The 20,794-nt window shown below is 40.5% G+C and overlaps 1 protein-coding gene across 1 annotated transcript; it reads left to right on the forward strand.

The window, feature by feature from the left end:
- Positions 1 to 4,861: 4,861 nt before the first annotated feature.
- LOC118965044 (piggyBac transposable element-derived protein 4-like) lies at positions 4,862 to 5,605 on the forward strand (the record flags this gene model as incomplete). Its single annotated transcript, XM_036981783.1, has 1 exon — positions 4,862 to 5,605. A coding segment is annotated over one exon (744 nt), but the record flags the coding sequence as incomplete, so codon positions are not given.
- Between the last annotated feature and the right edge of the window lie 15,189 nt (positions 5,606 to 20,794).

The following is a 20,794-nucleotide window of genomic DNA, read 5'->3' on the forward strand; positions in this document are numbered from 1 at the left end:
GGTGTCCGGCAATTCCCAGTCTAGTCCTTGTGAGTTATATTTGACCCTTTTGTCAAATTTTTCTCGCTTTAGTTCTTCAAGTAGTGGAACTTGTAGAGAACATTGGTTTATGTTTTGATTGTCCTTTAACCCTTTGTTACCCTTGTGCTCTGACACTTTGTGTGGGTTGGGTGCAGGAACGTAGCGAACAGGTTGATTGTAGCGGTAGTTGTTTCGATGGCAACGTACTTTACAGTTACGATCAGTTCGATCGCGTGGTTATTGGATTTGTGATTTCATGGTAGAAACTGTTGTTGTACGTCATCTCTCAACGCTCCAATACCTGATAATGCACCCTCTAACTGGAGTGAGTGCTCCTGGTCAAACTTCAAAACCGAGTGGTCAGGGCTCTTAGCGTTGCGGGCTTTTGATGCCTCAATAGCTGTGCTTGCAAGCTCTCTGAGTTGTAAGATAGGCAATCAATCCTTTTATGGGTGGAGGTTCACTAATTAGCGGAGGAGTGGTGACCATCTTCCTCTGATAGCTTGCACATTATTTGAAAAATGTAGAGAGAAAAAATCACACAAAAAAAAGTTTGGTGTTGGAATTCGTTGGAACCTGCAAAGATGATTTTAATCTATTTATAGACGTCAATGAACCATAAGTACTGCATCAGTAATGTCGGAGTTGGACGTGAATTAATTTTGCAAAAGCAAATATATTAATCAATGATAATGATTAATCCTACCTGGATATTAACCTGTTGCGACGAGCAATCCCGTATCCGGGAGCGTAATTATAGCCTCAAGCTCATTACCATAACGCAACGTTAACTATTCATGAAAATCACAAATGAAATGAAATAAATATATTGGCTAACAAGCTTAGCCTTTTGTTAACAACACTGTCATGTCAGATTTAAAAAAAATGCTTTTCAACCATAGCTACACAAGCATTTGTGTAAGAGTATTGATAGCTAGCAGAGCATTAAGCCTAGCATTCAGCAGGCAACATTTTCACAAAAACAAGAAAAGCATTAAAATAAAATAATTTACCTTTGAAGAACTTCGGATGTTTTCAATGAGGAGACTCTGAGTTAGATAGCAAATGTTCAGTTTTTCCAAAAATATTATTTGTGTAGGAGAAATCGCTCCGTTTTGTTCATCACGTCTGGCTAAGAAAAAAAAACATATCCGGGAGCGTAATTATAGCCTCAAGCTCATTACCATATTGCAACGTTAACTATTCATGAAAATCGCAAATGAAATGAAATAAATATATTGGCTCACAAGCTTAGCCTTTTGTTAACAACACTGTCATCTCAGATTTTCAAAAAATGCTTTTCAACCATAGCTACACAAGCATTTGTGTAAGAGTATTGATAGCTAGCATAGCATTAAGCCTAGCATTCAGCAGGCAACATTTTCACAAAAACAAGAAAAGCATTCAAATAAAATAATTTACCTTTGAAGAACTTCGGATGTTTTCAATGAGGAGACTCTCAGTTAGATAGCAAATGTTCAGTTTTTCCAAAAATATTATTTGTGTAGGAGAAATCGCTCCATTTTGTTCATCACGTTTGGCTAAGAAAAAACCCCGAAAATTCAGTCATTACAACGCAAACTTTTTTCCAAATTAACTCCATATATCGACAGAAACATGGCAAACGTTGTTTAGAATCAATCCTCAAGGTGTTTGTCACATATCTATTCGATGATAAATCACTCGTGGCAGTTTTGTTTCTCCTCTGTTCAAAATGGAAAAATGCACGCACCTGGAGATTACGCAATAGTTTTGACGGAGGACACCGAGCGGACACCTGGTAAATGTAGTCTCTTATAGTCAATTTTCCAATGATATGCCTACAAATACGTCACAATGCTGCAAACACCTTGGGGAAACGACAGAAAGTGTAGGCTCATTCCTTGCGCATTCACAGCCATATAAGGAGACATTGGAACACAGCGCATTTGAAATCTGGCTCACTTCCTGTATGAAATTTCATCTTGGTTTCGCCTGTAGCATTAGTTCTGTGGCACTCACAGACAATATCTTTGCAGTTTTGGAAACGTCAGAGTGTTTCTTTCCAAAGCTGTCAATTATCTGCATAGTCGAGCATCTTTTCGTGACAAAATATCTTGTTTAAAACAGGAAGTTTTTCATCCAAAAATGAAATACTGCCCTCAGAGGTTCAAGAGGTTAAACTGAGAATTAAACTTTAATTAACCTGAGAAGTTGGTTCATCTAGGTTAATATGGGAACGTTTAAAATGTCTAATTTACTTGGAACAACCTGAAAAGGTATGTTCGTCAATTTAACATGTTAAATTGAATGAGATGATGATATCCAATCAATTGAGATTGGCTGGATTATCATAAGTGTAAACCGTAGTTCAAATGTTAGGGTACTGTTGATGGAATTTATATGAATGACTAGAATATTCCACCCTGAAGCCATATAATTGTATGAAATTGATTAGAATTATGTGTAACCATAGTCTGCACAATATGTCTATAATAGTATCTTAACAACAGACTGTCTGGGCAAGATTCGGTGCCGACCTTGGCTGGGGCCCCTGAGAGTACTTCCTAGGGTCTCGGTCTCCCTATCTTGAGGGAGGGAGTCTCACGGATTCCCCTAATCTTTGTCGGCTGGGTAGCAGGACATGTTGTGCTAATGTTAGTGTGAATGTGTGTGCGTATGTTTGTGTGAATGTGTGTGCGTGAGAAGTTGTGCTAATGTTAGTGTGAATGTGTGTGCGTATGTTTGTGTGAATGTGTGTGCATGAGAAGCCAGTATAAAATGAATTGTTTTGTACAACAGACCAAAGCTCTCGGGAATACATTTTCTGACTATCGTAGCTGGGCCTCCGTCTGATTCATTTCAACCAGTTTCTTACACATTCTGGGTTTCAGGCTGAGTAGTGAATTGAATTGGGTTTATGAACATTGAGAACATAATTCTCGTATCAATTTGGTCCTTCGAGCCGGATCTCAATACCTGCCTAGGTTGCCCCAAGGAACTGCTGAAAACTGTGCATGGGCAGATCCAGGATCCGTAAGACAAAGACCTGACCTCTGAATTGAGGGTTCATTTCCGGCCAGCGGTGAACTGGTACACGACAGAGGTGGTGACGAGATCTAACCTACATTGCTTTTCCCAGTCTACGAGAAGGTCAGTAAATCTTTATTCACGAATTCTGGGGAATTGACACTCGGGCTACATTCAGAATATGTTTGATTGTTTTTGTGTAGTTTAGGTGTTGATTTTAAAATTCTCATAAGGCACTCTGACCCGGTGATCTATCTTTAGAATTTTGTGTAGAGAAAAGTTTTAACCCTTTCACACGTACCATCACACGGGTGTGATCGTTCTACAGTGGTCCCTGAAGCATACAATCACACCCGTGTGATTAGAACACTCATTTAGAATGCTCGTTTAGAACGGCAGTTTCGAATGACGCAACAATCAGCGTTTGAGCTGGCCACACTTTTTTCAGAAACTATTTACACAAACACAGTCCTTACAAAGAATGTCAGTAGTTTATTTTTGGATGCAATGTTCAGATATTCACAGAAGTAAATAAAGCATAACACAATCATCCTAACCGGAAAAATGTAGGCTACATTTGTCCTAGCGCTGAGGAAAGATTGACCCAACACAAGCAGTCATATTTTCTAACTCTCGGCTGACATAAACTACAATATGAATTAGCTAATAGCAATTACTATATATAATTAATCACATCACGGGTGAGCTCACCATTGATCGAAATAACTAGGTAAAACAGCCATGCATTTTTTCCTCACAGAAACCGAAGATAATAAGAGAAGACGAGATGAGTTTCACATCCCACCATTAATTTGCGGAAGTCCTCAAAAAATGTGTGAACTCTTACTCACCTCATTTTGTTATAACATCTTTGGTCAAACAGACGTGAAACCCAGAATGCATTGTATGTCAACAAACATGGCTACACAGCTGGAATTAGCTTAGCTCATCATAATTAGTACAACCTTCAAAAAAGTATTTTACACACATAATATGTGCCCATTACAATCTGTGCAAGAATCGGAATGCATGATTTGTCACCTATAATTGAAAACATGTGAATAAAACCGTAAATACACAAATAATTGCCACACAACACATTTTCTGATAGTGATTTATTGATACAAGTGGTCAACCACGTAACCTCCCACTCTGCGCCATTCAGTGTTGTTGTTTATGTATGTAGCTAGTGAGCTAAGCTGTAGCATTAACAATGTCTTTCAAAAGGAGACAACACACAAATGTGGAAATTCTGGAGATTTTTTAAAATTCTGACAATGAGTCTGAGTATGAAAGTCAGGAATCAGATTCTGACAGTGACAGCGAGGAGCTGCCCCCCAACCTTGTAGCCATTGAGAACCCTGAATCTGAATTTCCCTTGTCCACTGACGAAGTACCAGGTCCCTTTGAAGACGCTGGTGGTGATGGAGGCAGACTGACAGTGGATGAAGTACAGGAGTTCTGTGGTAGCTGGAAGGCCACCAGTCATTTCACCCCTCCTGGCCCTGCTGTTTGCTTTGACGAGTCCCAGTCTGGAGTGCAACGCCCCTTGCCATTTCCAACTGAGGCAGAGTGCTTCAAGTTGTTTCTGACAGAGGAGCTGGTGGGAGACATAGTTGAGGAGACCAATCGCTATGCCTTAGAGCTACAGGAGAAGAGAGAGCCAGGAGTGAGGTGGAAACTCGCTAAATGGGTGACAACCACAATTAGTGAAATGTATACCTTCCTGGTGACAGTCCTTCTCATGGGAATAGTAAAGAAGAACTCCCTAAGAGAATACTGGAGCACAGATCCTATGTTTGCAACTCCCTTCTTTGCCACCCTCTTTTCCCAAGACCGCTTCCTAGTTCTGCTGCAATGCTTGCATTTCGTCAACAATGCTATCCTAAGTGACCCGTTATACAAAATAAGAAATGTTCTTATCAGCCTGACATCAGCATTTGGTCGGGTCTTTGTGCCATACAAGGACCTATGCATTGATGAGTCCCTGATGTTATGGAAAGGTAGGCTGGCGTTCCGTCAATATATTCCCTCCAAAAGGCACAGGTTTGGAGTCAAGTTCTTTGTCACGTGCGGCGTGAAGACAGGATTTGTCCAGGATATTATAGTTTACACAGGGTCCACCACTGACTTCAAACATTATGAGGGGCTTGGGGTGTCAGGGTCCGTGGTGATGACCATGCTGGCTCCTCATCTCGGCAAGGGACACACTTTGTATGTGGACAATTGGTTCAGCAGTCCCACACTCTTCCAGCATCTGCTCTTCAACAGCACGGGGGCCTGTGGCACGGTCAGGTCGAACAGGAAGGGGACGCCGGCATTCGGATGCAGGAAGATGCAGAGAGGGGAGGTGGAGTTCCAGGAGAACGGTCAACAGCTGGCAGTAAAGTTGCATGACAAGCGAGACGTCAATGTCCTCTCCACTGTCCATACAGCAACCATGTCGGCCACAGGGATGGTGGACCACCTGACGGGAGAGAGATTGATCAAACCAGATTGTGTGCTTGATTATAACCTCAAAATGGGGGCCGTGGATAAGGCGGACATGATAAACAGAAGATATTTTTCCATCTGATCAACACTGCTGTCCTCAACGGCAGCATAGTTCACCGCCAACTAAGAGGTGAGATGATTACTGAACAAGGTATTTTTGTAATTGGATGTACAGTTCACATACAAATCCATTATGCAATTATAGTGACAATATCTCACCCACCTACCCACTGCCTCATCATCCTCTAACTTTCCTCATCCTCCCCACTCCTTCATAGGTAAAGTAATTACCTACCAAAAATACAGAGAGAACCTCATGAGAGCTGCTGGAGGAGCACCACACCCCTAGGCGCCTATCCACTGGGGGTCGTCCTGCTGTAGACAATCCCCTACGCCTCACTGCACGGCATTTTCCCTGCAAAGTCCCTCAAACTGCTTCTCAAGGTAGTCACACACGGAGGCACTGCAAAGTCTGCCTGTCTGGCGCCAGGAGAAGTAAGCAGAGGAAGATGACAAAATACATGTGTTTAGCTTGTGATACACCTCTATGTATTTCACCATGCCTTGAGGAGTATCACATGCTCAAGCATTATTGAGCACATCTGCAGCAATAAGTGACTGACTGACCTGACAGGTGACTTGACAGGTGACCAGCCATGATACTATGCCTTTAGAGATGGGGGTGGAAATGCAGTTGTTGTTCAGTCACTGCATGGATATTAAATATGGGTTATGCATATTCAGTTTTTTGTCCTCTAGTAAAACAAGTTGTTGAACCAACTACCAATACTGCAATAAAATAGATGACTATTACATATTGGCATATGTGTTTTCTTGCTGTGTTTTCATCCAGTAAAACTGTTAAGGAGTGTACGTTAGCATACAAAAGCTGTCCTCATTGTTCAGCTCCAAAGATGTCCAGCTCCAGTTATTATATTGGCAAATAATGTTTGTGGTTTCTGAAAGTACAGAATAAAGAGGAATTATTCATTAGAATACAATATAAGGATATACCAATAAAACAATACTACAAAGAAGTAACATAATAAAACACTGCTATAAAAAATTGTTTATTGCATTGACAAAATCACAGATTTGAGTTATAACAGTAAGAAACTAACTTTTGAGCTCCACAAGGGGGCAAGGCAGGGCAGAACAGAGCTATGCTGAATAGACCAAATAAACAAACCATGGTCATATTTTTTATTTATTTAACTAGGCAAGTAATTTAAGAACAAATTATTATTTACAATGATGGCCTACACCGGCCAAACTCAGACAAGGCTGGGCCAATTGTGCACTGCACTACAGGACTCCCAATCACAGCCAGTTGTGCTCCAGCCTGGATTTGAACCAGGGTGTCTGTAGTGACGCCTCTAGCACTGATGTGCTGTGCCTTTGACTGCTGCACCACGTGGGAGTCATAAGGCCATGTAGCTTCAAAATACAACACAAGATAATACTTCTCTGACGCAATTAGCATTGTTTTACAGAGCTAATAGAAGAATGTGGCTACATAAGCACGATTGACTATAACACCATAAAGGTTATAAAATGAGTAATGTTACCTCACGTGTCCGCGGTGATAAAGAATATACACAAATATATTATGCCCCATACATACAGTACGCTACAATAGAAATGTGGAATGGAAAATGTGAACACGTGTGCAGATCCTGTTCTGACGGGACAGGAGCAAATGTCTGCAGATGTGAACTGCACAAACAATTGGGAAGTGCTTGGGGAATTTTGTCCGTGTCAGAAATGTCCCAAAAAATGTAATTGTCCGCAAAAGTAAAAATGACTATTTTTATGTGAATGAATGAGGAATAAATTCAAACTGTTTTTAGAAAACACTTTGAAATTATAAATATAAATAAATATAAACAGGCTGCATGCTTAAGTTTGAGGGCAGCGCGGATAAAATGTACTGTTACGTATCAATCACATTCTGGAATGGAGAGAACATTCTAATATCACGTGCATAAAAAAACTCACGCTGGGGTGACCGTTAGAGATATTTGGAACTCACACATGAAAGGGTTAAAGGCAATGAAGTATTCTATGCAAATGGAAGGTAGGAATTGGGTGTAGAGCCACCTAGGCAGCAGTAGAAGGGGTCCGTAATGACACCGGGTATCTGCAGTACCAAAATAAACTAAAGAATTTTGAGATCAAACTGAGACCTGATCAAGAATATATTAGAGGGTCCGTAAATGACACGAGGTATCAGAAGATAATACCAAACTATCTGTGGCCACTACCTATGTAAACTAACTGAAAGGAGATATACACATTATATTAGGATGATAGCAATTGAGTAAGGAATTAAGGAGACACACGCATAGATTGTGATAACAACTATAGTGATTGGATAACGGTAAAAAGCACACACCTAGATCATAGAAATACATACACATAGATTGTGAGAATAAGCTTAGAAACTAAAAGGTTTTACTAAACATGGGTAGTAACAATAACTCCCACGGCTCCTCTGGAGGTCCCTCATAAGCCTAAATTATATCCCACCTGGATAGACCGGGCGTGGAGAGAGAATCCTGATAATGAAACAGTGGTGTTGCGGCAGCCAGTGCTTCCCGTCCCAACACCACCACCCCCATATGGGGAACCTCCTGGAGCCGAGGGAGGGATAGAGCAGGAGGAGGAAAGGGTAGCTGCCCTAGGGAAAGTCAGGAAAGATTTAACCAAACTAGGACAGGATTTAGCAAACTTATTGAGAAAGTGGATAGAGGTAGAGAAAAGGAGAAAGTCGAGAAAAGTGGGTAGAGACAGTCAGAAGAAAGGTGTAGATAGTCAAGGGAAACAGCAGGTCAAGGGTTAAATACCTGGCTGTCTGAATCCCGGAAAAGAATGTGTTACTGTAATTTCAATATTTCCAATATGTTTTCATTAATTTAATTCACTTGGTCTATTTTATGATAATTTGTAAGATTCTTATTTGCATAAAATAGACGGAGACCAGTCTTATCAAAATTAGATAATAGTATTTATTCTTGGAGCGCGCTGCCATGTAACCACGAACAACAGTTTATATACAAAATATGACGTCATTGGTGAATGAATCCTCTCGACCAAGACAGAGCAAGTTTAAAAGTTCATTCCGACCCACTAACGGACACACAGGACACACAACATAACTGAATTAACTCTTGACTCCTCACCATTATCGATCACCACTTAGCTGACAGTTCTAGTTAACAGAAAACCTGGGAATGCACTCACTGCCTTATCTAAAACACCCCAGAGCTAAGTTTTGTCGGTTCAACCATAGGTTAAAGACCTTTTCTGCTTACTTGAAAATCCCCACTCCTAATCTCCTCCAACCTGGCTGGAATGGTATTTATTTAAATGTAATTACCCCCTGTTTCAGGCTCCACAATCCCTGACTTATGAACTCATATTGTTAATCAGATATAATAAAACAGAGTATAAGTTTACTTAGTTACAATTCTATTTAAAATGGGGATATTGTTTAGTCATTTATTCATAAAATTCCTAACAGAAGGTAAGAAGACAAGCGTAGTGAAAGGGTGCGAGAAAGTTATAAGATAAGGGGACATACAAAGAGAGAGAGCGTAAGAAGAATCCTCGCTGGGGAAACGCTTGGACCTTTAAATTAGGGCTATTTTCTAGGAATTGTCTCGGTAGTGCGTGCCGGAGTTTACGACTACTGACAATTGTAATAATAGGGTTATTTGCGTCTCAATCATTTCAATCGCATTGGTGGTCGAGTGGTAGGACTCTTGCCTACAATGCAGGAGACTCTGTTTTTCATCTCAGCCTGGGCACCAATAGACTAAAATTCATTCTGATTGTAATTAAACTATTGATTGGTTTTGCCTGGAGAGTTACGGTTGTTAGTGTTTGTTTAAGTTACAAACTGAACATTTTAATAGCTTGTTTAGGTTAAATTGAAAGACTAATTCATTCTTAATAATGGCGAGGCAACTTCGATGTAACACGTTGTCTTGCCTGAATGGTCTGCTGGAATAACGTATTGAGAATGGAGTCCTATTTAAATTACTGAATCATAGAAGAGACAGTTACCTAAATCTAATTAATTCTAAATAATAGTGGAGAGATAATGGCAATAGAGTGATGCCCACCGAAATGTTTTTCTTCTTATGGATTGACTGTAGGTAATACATTTTGGCGATTTACAGATTACTTTTAAATTTTGGACATTTCATCAGGGTGAAGTCGAAAGGGAAGAGAAAGTTGGAAAGTTTGGTTTTACTCTTACGATAGAATTAAAGCAGAACTCAGTTTGAGTAGGGGTTATATTTTTGCCTAGAGGTAGGAATAGGAGAGTTGGTTGCAGTGTTGCCAACTAATTTTCAGGGTCAGTTGCTAGAGGCAGGTTGATTTGTTGCTAAATGACGTTGTGATATCATTGTGTGATAACGTCAAACTGCGTCATTACGTAGAATACACAATAACATTACTCAAATTGATTTGACAGTTACAGACTTTGACGGGTAGACTCCCACTCTTTTCTGTACTTCTGGCAGTACAATTTTGATTGAGAGATGTTGAAAGTTCTGTTCAAGATCAAACATTCGTGACCAACTATATTCATTGGGCTTTGCTTGTCGAACCCGTACTACTGCTGCTGCAGTCAGCCAACAATGATTTGCAATTCGCTGAAATTGCTGCTGCCTGGGCACGAGCTGAGCCCCTGTTGCTGATGTCACTCACAATGCACTTTTGCAGCCAGGCAATGGTGTTGTGACAGAGAAAATCGTTTGTGTCATTTAGAGGGAAAATGCGTGCATTATAGCTTTGAGTCACTTTTCAAAAGGTGCTAAAAGTTCCAAATACATTTATAAAAGTAGCTAAATTTGTCAGGGTAGTCTGAAAAGTTGCTAAATCTAGCAACAAAATTGCTAGGTGGGCATCACCGGTTGGTTGTGCGCCCACTGGGCTATATTTGGCTGTAAGCGATTCAGGTCTGAATAGCTGTATTGTAAAAGTTTTTTGATAGTTTCTGGTTATTGATTTTTGGTTTGATTGTTTAGGTAACACCAGTGAATTGGAACAGAAAGTTCAAGTATTCTAACATTATAATCTGTTTCCATTACGTGGAACGATGTCAGGTCGGTAAAGGGGATTGCAGGTTGGGTTCATTTTATTTTAAAGGGACAGTGCACATTAATCATAGTTGTGTGTGTCTAATGGCAGGGTTATCCTATCAAGCATTTTCAGAGACTTTTTGCAGACAGACTGTATGGGATTTAATGTTACAAAGCAAGCTTGGAGCGCACGTTCAATTAAGCATAATGAACCATTGAGGAAATTTAAAATTAAGGATTGTAGGGAGTACAATGGAATTATCATTAGTATTAGGTTTTGTTTGTAGTAAATGTTTGGGTTTGAGGAGATTTCCATGTTTCCCAGAGACACGATATCTTAAAGGGGTACACTCATATATGGAATATTAGAAGTTTTATTCAAGTTTTAATTAAACATGGGAATTCTTTTGATAAGGGAATGTTCTGGGAACCTGGGATACAACATGTAGAACATTTTTGATGTTTTTTCTTTAATTTGTATAATATAGTACGAAACACGACTGTAAAAGGGTGTTATGACCTTTGACCTCTATCATGGCTTTCCATTGCGGTCTGATCAGCCTCATGGGAGGTCATTTGTGATGCTGATTTTAAGGTAAATTGAGTAATTGGTAATTATGAACGAGTTTATAGTTCTTTGACATAGTTGTAATTTGAACCAATGAGAAGAAAGAAAGGGCATAGCCTTGGATTAATGGTAGACTTATGTTAAGTATTTAGAACCTAATCCAAGCCAACAGGACAGGGATATATGACATCTGTGGTGATTCAAGATTATTGAAAGCATCGAGATAACCTTCATCAAACTATGTAATAACCTTAGAGATTGCCACCATAGACAGGTGATTTTTATAAAAATCCATGAGTTCAGACAGGGAGACAGTGAGACACTTAGTCAATATTTGGAAACAACTCATATTTGATACTGACTGCTATGAGAAAGAGCGACAAACAGATAGAAGGAAGGGCAGACGGAGAAGCCCTCCCTGCGCTGCTGAGACCTTGCAGAGAGAAGATAGAAGTGACACCGAATGGGTAGATAACAGGGGAATGAAAGCTTAGATGGTTTCGGGAGCTAAGATGTTAGACACTGAACCATGGCCTAGAAACTTTTGACATAAGGATCATTTACTAATCTTACTTAAGTCATTGTTATGCGGCAATATTGATACATGGGCAGAGCCATGTATCAAGAGGGGGTAGGTTAGGACACTTTGTGGCCTATTGGATAATAAACACACCAAAAAAATTGTAATAGATAAATATAGCAAATATAGCAATAATTTAAATAATGTAGACATAGAAGTTGAAGATATACTACCAGAACACATGATGATATGTTCTCCGGGAAAGGGTGGGGCTTTACAGGAGTGCTGATCGGTCTGAGCTGTCTTATTGTGGGAGCCATATTCCTAATACACCATGACCCATCCGAGAATGCAGAAGGTGGTAACTTGACCCATAGTATAGACGAGGAGGATTTTGTATTAACCAAGCATAAGAGATCACTTGATCTGGGTAAACAGAAAGTGAGAATGGAGATCGGGAAGGATGTCTCGGTGGAGTTCCATGTAGACCAAATGGGGTTTCTGACCCCTTGGCAGTCTAGAACTATGAGACATTATGGAAGATATCATATCTGTGCAGGTCCCCGTGCAGTTCATGAAAACAGGTTATAGCTCACACCGAGAGAGAGGGCTATATACAGTGCCTTGCGAAAGTATTCGGCCCCCTTGAACTTTGCGACCTTTTGCCACATTTCAGGCTTCAAACATAAAGATATAAAACTGTATTTTTTTGTGTAGAATCAACAACAAGTGGGACACAATCATGAAGTGGAACGACATTTATTGGATATTTCAAACTTTTTTAACAAATCAAAAACTGAAAAATTGGGCGTGCAAAATTATTCAGCCCCCTTAAGTTAATACTTTGCAGCGCCACCTTTTGCTGCGATTACAGCGGTAAGTCACTTGGGGTATGTCTCTATCAGTTTTGCACATCGAGAGACTGACATTTTTTCCCATTCCTCCTTGCAAAACAGCTCGAGCTCATTGAGGTTGAATGGAGAGCATTTGTGAACAGCAGTTTTCAGTTCTTTCCACAGATTCTCGATTGGACTCAGGTCTGGACTTTGACTTGGCCATTCTAACACCTGGATATGTTTATTTTTGAACCATTCCATTGTAGATTTTGCTTTATGTTTTGGATCATTGTCTTGTTGGAAGACAAATCTCCATCCCAGTCTCAGGTCTTTTGCAGACTCCATCAGGTTTTCTTCCAGAATGGTCCTGTATTTGGCTCCATCCATCTTCCCATCAATTTTAACCATCTTCCCTGTCCCTGCTGAAGAAAAGCAGGCCCAAACCATGATGCTGCCACCACCGTGTTTGACAGTGGGGATGGTGTGTTCAGGGTGATGAGCTGTGTTGCTTTTTTTTGCCAAAAAGTTCAATTTTGGTTTCATCTGACCAGAGCACCTTCTTCCACATGTTTGGTGTGTCTCCCAGGTGGCTTGTGGCAAACTTTAAACAACACTTTTTATGGATATCTTTAAGAACTGGCTTTCTTCTTGCCACTCTTCCATAAAGGCCAGATTTGTGCAATATACGACTGATTGTTGTCCTATGGACAGAGTCTCCCACCTCAGCTGTAGATCTCTGCAGTTCATCCAGAGTGATCATGGGCCTCTTGGCTGCATCTCTGATCAGTCTTCTCCTTGTATGAGCTGAAAGTTTAGAGGGACGGCCAGGTCTTGGTAGATTTGCAGTGGTCTGATACTCCTTCCATTTCAATACTATCGCTTGCACAGTGCTCCTTGGGATGTTTAAAGCTTGGGAAATCTTTTTGTATCCAAATCCGGGTTTAAACTTCTTCACAACAGTATCTCGGACCTGCCTGGTGTGTTCCTTGTTCTTCATGATGCTCTCTGCGCTTTTAACGGACCTCTGAGACTATCACAGTGCAGGTGCATTTATACGGAGACTTGATTACACACAGGTGGATTGTATTTATCATCATTAGTCATTTAGGTCAACATTGGATCATTCAGAGATCCTCACTGAACTTCTGGAGAGAGTTTGCTGCAGTGAAAGTGAAGGGGCTGAATAATTTTGCACGCCCAATTTTTCCGTTTTTGATTTGTTAAAAAAGTTTGAAATATCCAATAAATGTCGTTCCACTTCATGATTGTGTCCCACTTGTTGTTGATTCTTCACAAAAAAATACAGTTTTATATCTTTATGTTTGAAGCCTGAAATGTGGCAAAAGGTTGCAAAGTTCAAGGGGGCCGAATACTTTCGCAAGGCACTGTATACTCCAAATGATATTGCAGATTCCTTATAGTTCAGTAGTGATGAATCATGAGCTCCAGATGGATGGACGTCTTGTTGTGAGGCACTGTGGGATCCCTGGAAAAGATACAGTGCACATGAGGTTGGTGGCATCTTAATTAGGGAGGACAGGCTCGTGGTAACTGCTGGAGTGGAATATGTGGAATGGTATCAAATACATAAACACATGGTTTCCATGTGTTTGATGCCATTCCATTTGCTCTGTTCCAGCCATTATTATGAGCCATCCTCCCCTCAGCAGCCTCCACTGGCACAATGGTGTTGGTGGTGGCTTGCGCCAGACATCAGCTTGAGCCCCAGAGTGCATTAGACAGCCATTGAAATTGTGCTCTTAGAAAGAGAAAGGAACAGGCCTGAGTGCTTTAAAGCAGCCCAGTGGTCCTTTTAACATCATTTCACGTGGTGCCTCCGTGGATTCTGTGGGCTTTTTCATCATCATGGATCGGATGTTCTTTCTCTGACGCCCCAGTATAACCCTCACTAACCCCAGACCAATACCACACACAGCAAGTCCATATACAGTAGTACTGTATGAACAGGCAGGTCACCCGTGAAACAAGTCAGTATTTGACGTTCATCCATGTCTGAGGACGTCAGGAGATGAAGTGGAAACCGACCACTAGGGGAAACAGTGAGCGTTGTTACCTTCAAGTAGGTTTCATTTTTGCTGAACCGGGTGTTCTGGATGAGGATGTTGGATGTTCATAAGCTTCTGCCTCTGATTCCAAAGGGCCAAAGGTTGCAAGTTCAAATCCAGCGGCAGAAAGTTGTTTTTGAGATTTTTGTTTTAAGCCTTTCCCAAACCGTAACCCTTAACCATTCGGAGTTAGTGCCTAACCTTAAGATTGTGTAGTTAATGCCTAAACTTAACCTTAACAACTTCAGAATTTGACATTCAAAAAACATGGATGAATGTCTAATTCTGAAGTAAGACTGTGAAAGCTAGTTGGTATGAAAACCTGACCATAGCATAACACAGGTACTATAGGGAGAGCTTCATTCAATGCATCTTTCATAGTACTTTCTGATGTGGCATGCTGGAAAAAAACTAATAGAGGTGGAGAGAGGACTGGATGTATTCACATGGACTAAGAGTCAGAGGAGTAAATTGAGCCAAAGGGGTAAGTTGAGCGACTCTTGCTTCTAGGAAACCCTACACAAAATGCATAATTTGAGTCTGGAGTCTTTCATTGAGTCTCTGAAGAAAGAACCCACATGGAAAAAGTGGTAAGAAAGTTAGGTCCAAAAAAACTGATTTTTCACCAAGTCAAATTAATTTATTGTGTTAGAGGTTTCATCATACTTGTATCTAAACCAAAGTAGATCATTTTAAGTTTGTTCTATAAGTAAGTTGGGTCTCTATAAGCTCAAATATGAGGTCCTAAACATAGCATGAAAGTGCATCCTTATAACTGTCTTGGGTAATATAGTCTAAATGTTTGCCTTGAGGTAAATTGAGCCAATGGTGGAGCTAATGGCAAGTTGAGCAAAGTAAAGTGGTTTCTTCCCAGGTGTAATCCAAGGCATTATTGCTAGGATATGAGGTAACAATAGGGACTGACCTATGTTAAACATGTTTCAAAAGGTACAAAGTGTTTGTGAGGTGTTAAGCCTGTGTTAAAATCATAGACATTAAAACCAGTAAATACTGATAGTGCTGATGTCATTCACCTATTCCTATACAAAACTCCCAACGGAGCATGAAGTCTGAATCATGGTCAATGTAGTCATTTTCATCCTGCCTGAGAGAGTCAAACAGAGGCCTCCTTATAGCCTGCCAGCCTGTGATTGGTCTGTGTCAGCACATGGTCCTGTGTGATGACAAATATAGTAGTCAGAATGTATCACTATTTAATTAAATATCTCGATTTGTAGCGAACATTAAAATAACTAAATCGAACTTGATCATAATAAACTATTTTAGAGCCCAAAACGTCAGTCTAAAATGTTTTGTTTGGCTGGTCTGGCGATCGTAATTTACATAGGCTTTCTAGAGCAGACAAGGGCTTTTGGCACCGCTATGTTGCTACGCAGGAACTGCCCAGCAGAGCTAGTCACTTCACGCTCCAGACCGAACACTGGGGGCCTGGTTGAAATATTTATTTTATTTATTTACTTTTCTTCTCTTTTGCACACCAGTACCTCTACCTGCACATGACCATCTGATCATTTATCACTCCAGTGTTAATCTGCTAAATTGTAATTATTCGCCTACCACCTCATGCCTTTTGCACACAATGTATATAGACTCTTTTTTTTCCTTTTTTCCCACTGTGTTATTGGCTTGTTTATTGTTTACTCCATGTGTAACTCTGTGTTGTTGTCTGTTCACACTGCTATGCCTTATCTTTGCCAGGTCACAGTTGTAAATGAGAACTTGTTCTCAACTAGCCTACCTGGTTAAATAAAGGTGAAATAAAATAAAAATAAAAAATGCTTCAAATTATCAAAAGACAAAAAAATATTGTGATTGTGTTGAAATTGTGTTTTAAAAGGTAGTGGTAATATTTAATTCAGTATAGAAATGTATAGGCGGCTTAACTTACTCTGTCCACTTTTTTTGGACAAGCTATGTTTTCAAAACTGTAATGTTTACATGAATTCTGATTATCTCCAAGGATACACAACATCCTGAAATATATGTAGATATCTTTGTTAGAAAGAATACTATATTTCCCATTACGGAGGGATGCTGAATGTAAAAATGGCTCAACTTACCCCACTCTCCCCTACTGGATTTATATACCACATATTAGGCTTACAAAAACAAATCAAACACAGTTAAACTGATTAACACTTTCTAAACTCTCAATAGCTCTGTTATGTAAACTCTGTGCACCCCTTTAAATCCCACACCATCCCTCCCCAGGGGGTTAGTTTCCCCTGATCAGAGGGAATGTGATATAAGGTGATATTCTGCAGATGCAACACCCAGATCTGTAGCAGGCAGGGAGAAGCAGCACTGGCGGCTGCTGCAGTGCGGTATGAAAGTCTTCCCCTTGGCACCAAACACGTGTTGCTCCACCAGCCGCCTCCACACAGATACACACCCACCAGAGATGAGCCTAGTAGTCCACTAGCAGTTACAGATAGAGGGGGGTGGGGGGGGTGGGGGGGGGTGGGGGGGTGGGGCTCTCTGCTGCCTTGGCTTTGAAATGTCTCCAGGACTCCTTTGATACTGACGTTTAAACATTCAATTTCAGTTGGAATTATTTCTAAAGTGTTGATAATGTATTTCAAATCAAGACATAGTTCCGGTTTTAGGCTGTACAGTCTTTGTCTTTGGCAAAAATAAATAAAAAACATAATAATAATCCTCTGTCCCGCTAAAAATCCTAAACTACACTGGGATTTTAAAATTCCACTCAACCCAGAGTCTTTCAGCTGTTTCTCATTCACTGTGGTATTTCCACATATTTTGATGAGACCCTATTGTGTGTTGTTGTTTTGTGGTATGAAGTCTGTTATTAACTATTTGCTACACATGCCTACTTAACTTTTGCAGTTATTTCTGCCATGGATAATGAATTATGTTTGGATCTTGAGGGATTTTTAACATCATTGGAAACACTGCTGCATGCTTCAGAATTTGAATTTTGATGTTCTGTTGGGAGGATTTGAATCATAATCTCCACGGTTAATTTTAGGCAATTATACAATGTTACATTATTACGATGTGCATCAGTGTATGAAATAAGATGGGAAATAGATTGAAAACCTAAAGATTTAATCCACTAATTTCAATCCACCCTCAGTGGAAATTGTGTATTAGTATTAACAGTCATCATCATTAGGTCTGATGAAGGCAGTGAACTGCACCATTCCACCTCTTCAATGGAAGAATCTCTCATCAAACTATCTTTCCTGACTTCAAACACCAGACTTTGTAGGAAACAGCAATAACAAACACCCTGTTCATTTCTGACGGCATAGGCCTAACTTCTCTCAATGGCAAATATTATGGTACAAGCAGACCCCCATTGTAGTCAAAAAGTATAATAGACAGTAGTCTTAAGAAGTAGTGTCTTAACTTTTAACAACTCTGACTTGTATCTGAAGTCAACTAAAGTATAAGTGACCAAAGATACATAACTCGAAGGGTATTTCAGTAAGTGATATAACCTGAAATCAATATTTAATGTTCATTTTCACTGTGTGTCCTGATCTGGAACTATAGAAAATTGGTTGCCTCGCACCTTGCCGACCCCGGCAGATATTGGAGCTAAATATATGGCTGGAGGACAAGTGAAGTCACAACTCATCACTTTAAACTTCTCCCTCTCAGCCAGAGAGACAGATCATCCTATGGCCCTGACACAAACATGAATCCTTCTGAGCCAAATTAAGCCATCTAAAGCAGACCAGACTGCCTACTCCTAAGCAAGGTGCACTATCTGAACCAGATACCAATCGCCACATCAACTGTTGCTACTTTTCATTCTTTTAGAGGCCACTACAAAAAAATAAATACATTTTGGTTTCTCAGACTTCCCAAGAATAAGACTAGTCCCAGACTAACATTAATTCTCAATGCAGACTTTTCATTGAAAAAACATCTTAGTCCTGGACTACATGTACTCTGGGTCTGGGAAACCAGCCCAAGAAGACTAACAAAAACAATTATATTACAGTTGACACAGGAAATATAAATTTTCACTCTAACGTCGTCACATGAAGTTCAGTTAATTAAACTTAATTGAATTCATCCTTCTACTCCCCTGACATAGCAGCTAGTGATGATACCCTAGCTAGAGGTTGTCCACCCAATATTGTGAGTCAGTCAGGTGTATCTAATTCTTCCCCAGCCTCCACATGCCCTCAGCCCTCACTATCGCCTCTCTTCTCCAGACTGCAGAGCACTGGAGCACTCAGCCAGGGGATTGGTTAGCCCACACTCTGCTCGGCTCTGCCATGTCTGCCCCCACATCTATGGATCAGGACCTGACTCCTGCACCGCTAGTAGCACTGTGTGGTGTGCCCTCACTGGAAATCTCAAATGAGCCGCTACACAGATACATTCATCTTCATAAGAGTGCAGCAGCATATTTGGATGGTTCAGGAGAAGCCTTGTAATACAGAGAAAGCAGTAGATTCAGTTGTTGTGGTTGGCCCTATGTACAGTACTTCACAGACTGGAGCAATATCACACAAATTGCATTATTCTAAACTGGGTGGTTTGAGCCCTGAATGCTGCTTGGATGACAGCCGTGATATATCAAACCGTATACCACGGGTATGACAAAAACATGTTCTTTTTATTGCTCTAATTACGTTGATAGCAAGTTTATAATAGCAATAAGGCACCTTAGGGGTTTGTGGTATATTACCCCCCCCCCCCCCCCCCACCCCCGTGCCTTATTGCTTAAATATACACTCAGTGGCCAGTCAGCAGTGGACGTGACTTGCTATATAAAGCAGGCAGACAGGCATCGAGGCATTCAGTTACTGTTCGATTGAACGTTAGAAGGGGCAAAACGAGTGACCTGAGCAATTTTGAGTGTGGCTCCAGTACCTCAGAAATGCCCGGCCTCCTGGTCTTTCATGCCCAGGAGGCCGGTGTGGTCTAGAGTTTATCGAGAATGGTGCAACAAACAAAAAACATTCAAGTCAGTGGTAGTCCTGTGAGCGAACAAAAGTTAAGTTGATGAGAGAGGTCGAAGGAGAATGGCAAGAATCGTGAAAGCTTACAGGCAGCCCAAAAAGAGACAAATAACAGCGCAGTACAACAGTGGTGTGCAGAACGGCATCTCAGAAGGCACAAGGCATCGGTCCTTGTCACAGATGGGCTATTACAGCAGACGACCACACCGGGTTCCACTCTTATCAGCTAAAAACAAGAAGAAGCAGTTTCAGGGGGAACGCGATCGCAAACACTGGACAATTGAAGAGTGGAATCCCACTTCCTGTTGCGTCATGCTGATAACAGAGTCAGGATTTGGCGTAAGGGTAGGCCATTAGAATTTGCAGAAACATGATGGCGATTCAGAATTAATGTATATCATTAAAGAACTGAGCAGATAAAACAGTTTTGATAATTAACTAAATGATTCTAAATATCCTGTATGAAAAACAAGGACTTGAAGCACTATACTGTAGCTAGCTACATATTTAGGTTTGCGTCATCTCTGCTGCAGGCCTATTTCCAGGGTGCTTCAGCTCCACAGGATACACTTATCCATAATTCTAATTTTACCGCCCTGAGCTGTGATGTTGTTACAGATACAAACCACTCAGTGGAGCAAGCTGAGGGCTGTGACCCCAGGTGACATTGAAGATGCAAACACCCCTATTTCTAATGTGTCTGGTGTAGATGTCAATACCCCAGAAATATATACTGTGTCAGACCACTCAGATGTAAAATGTTGGATTTACTTTTGACAGTGTTATTCATTAAACTGTTGCTCATCCCAATTTATCATAATCAATCGGAGGACGGCTGGGCCAGCGGAGGTAATTTACAGCTAAGAGTTATGCCGTAGCTGAGTCAGTAATAAGTTAGAGCAGGATTATGTAAGGTGATATTAGATCCTGAGCCAGGGCCAGCGGTTCTGTCACAGATTAATTAATACTGAACTTGTAAAAATGATTGGGCAACAGGTTAACTCTGGCTTGATAAGTGAAACCACAGCTTGAATCCTCTGAAAATATGTTTTTATGTAAAGTAGTTTCACGTGGACAATCTCTGAGAGATACTAATTTTTTTCAGAGGTTATGTCTTCACTACAATGTCACATTTGTGTCACTGCGTAGACATAGAGTACAGTAGAGTACTGTAGAGTAAAGTAGAGTACAGTAGAGTAAAATATAGTAAAGTATAGTAGAGTA

This window comes from Oncorhynchus mykiss, chromosome 6 (genome assembly GCF_013265735.2).
Source record: "Oncorhynchus mykiss isolate Arlee chromosome 6, USDA_OmykA_1.1, whole genome shotgun sequence".
Classification (NCBI taxonomy): Eukaryota; Metazoa; Chordata; class Actinopteri; order Salmoniformes; family Salmonidae; genus Oncorhynchus; species Oncorhynchus mykiss.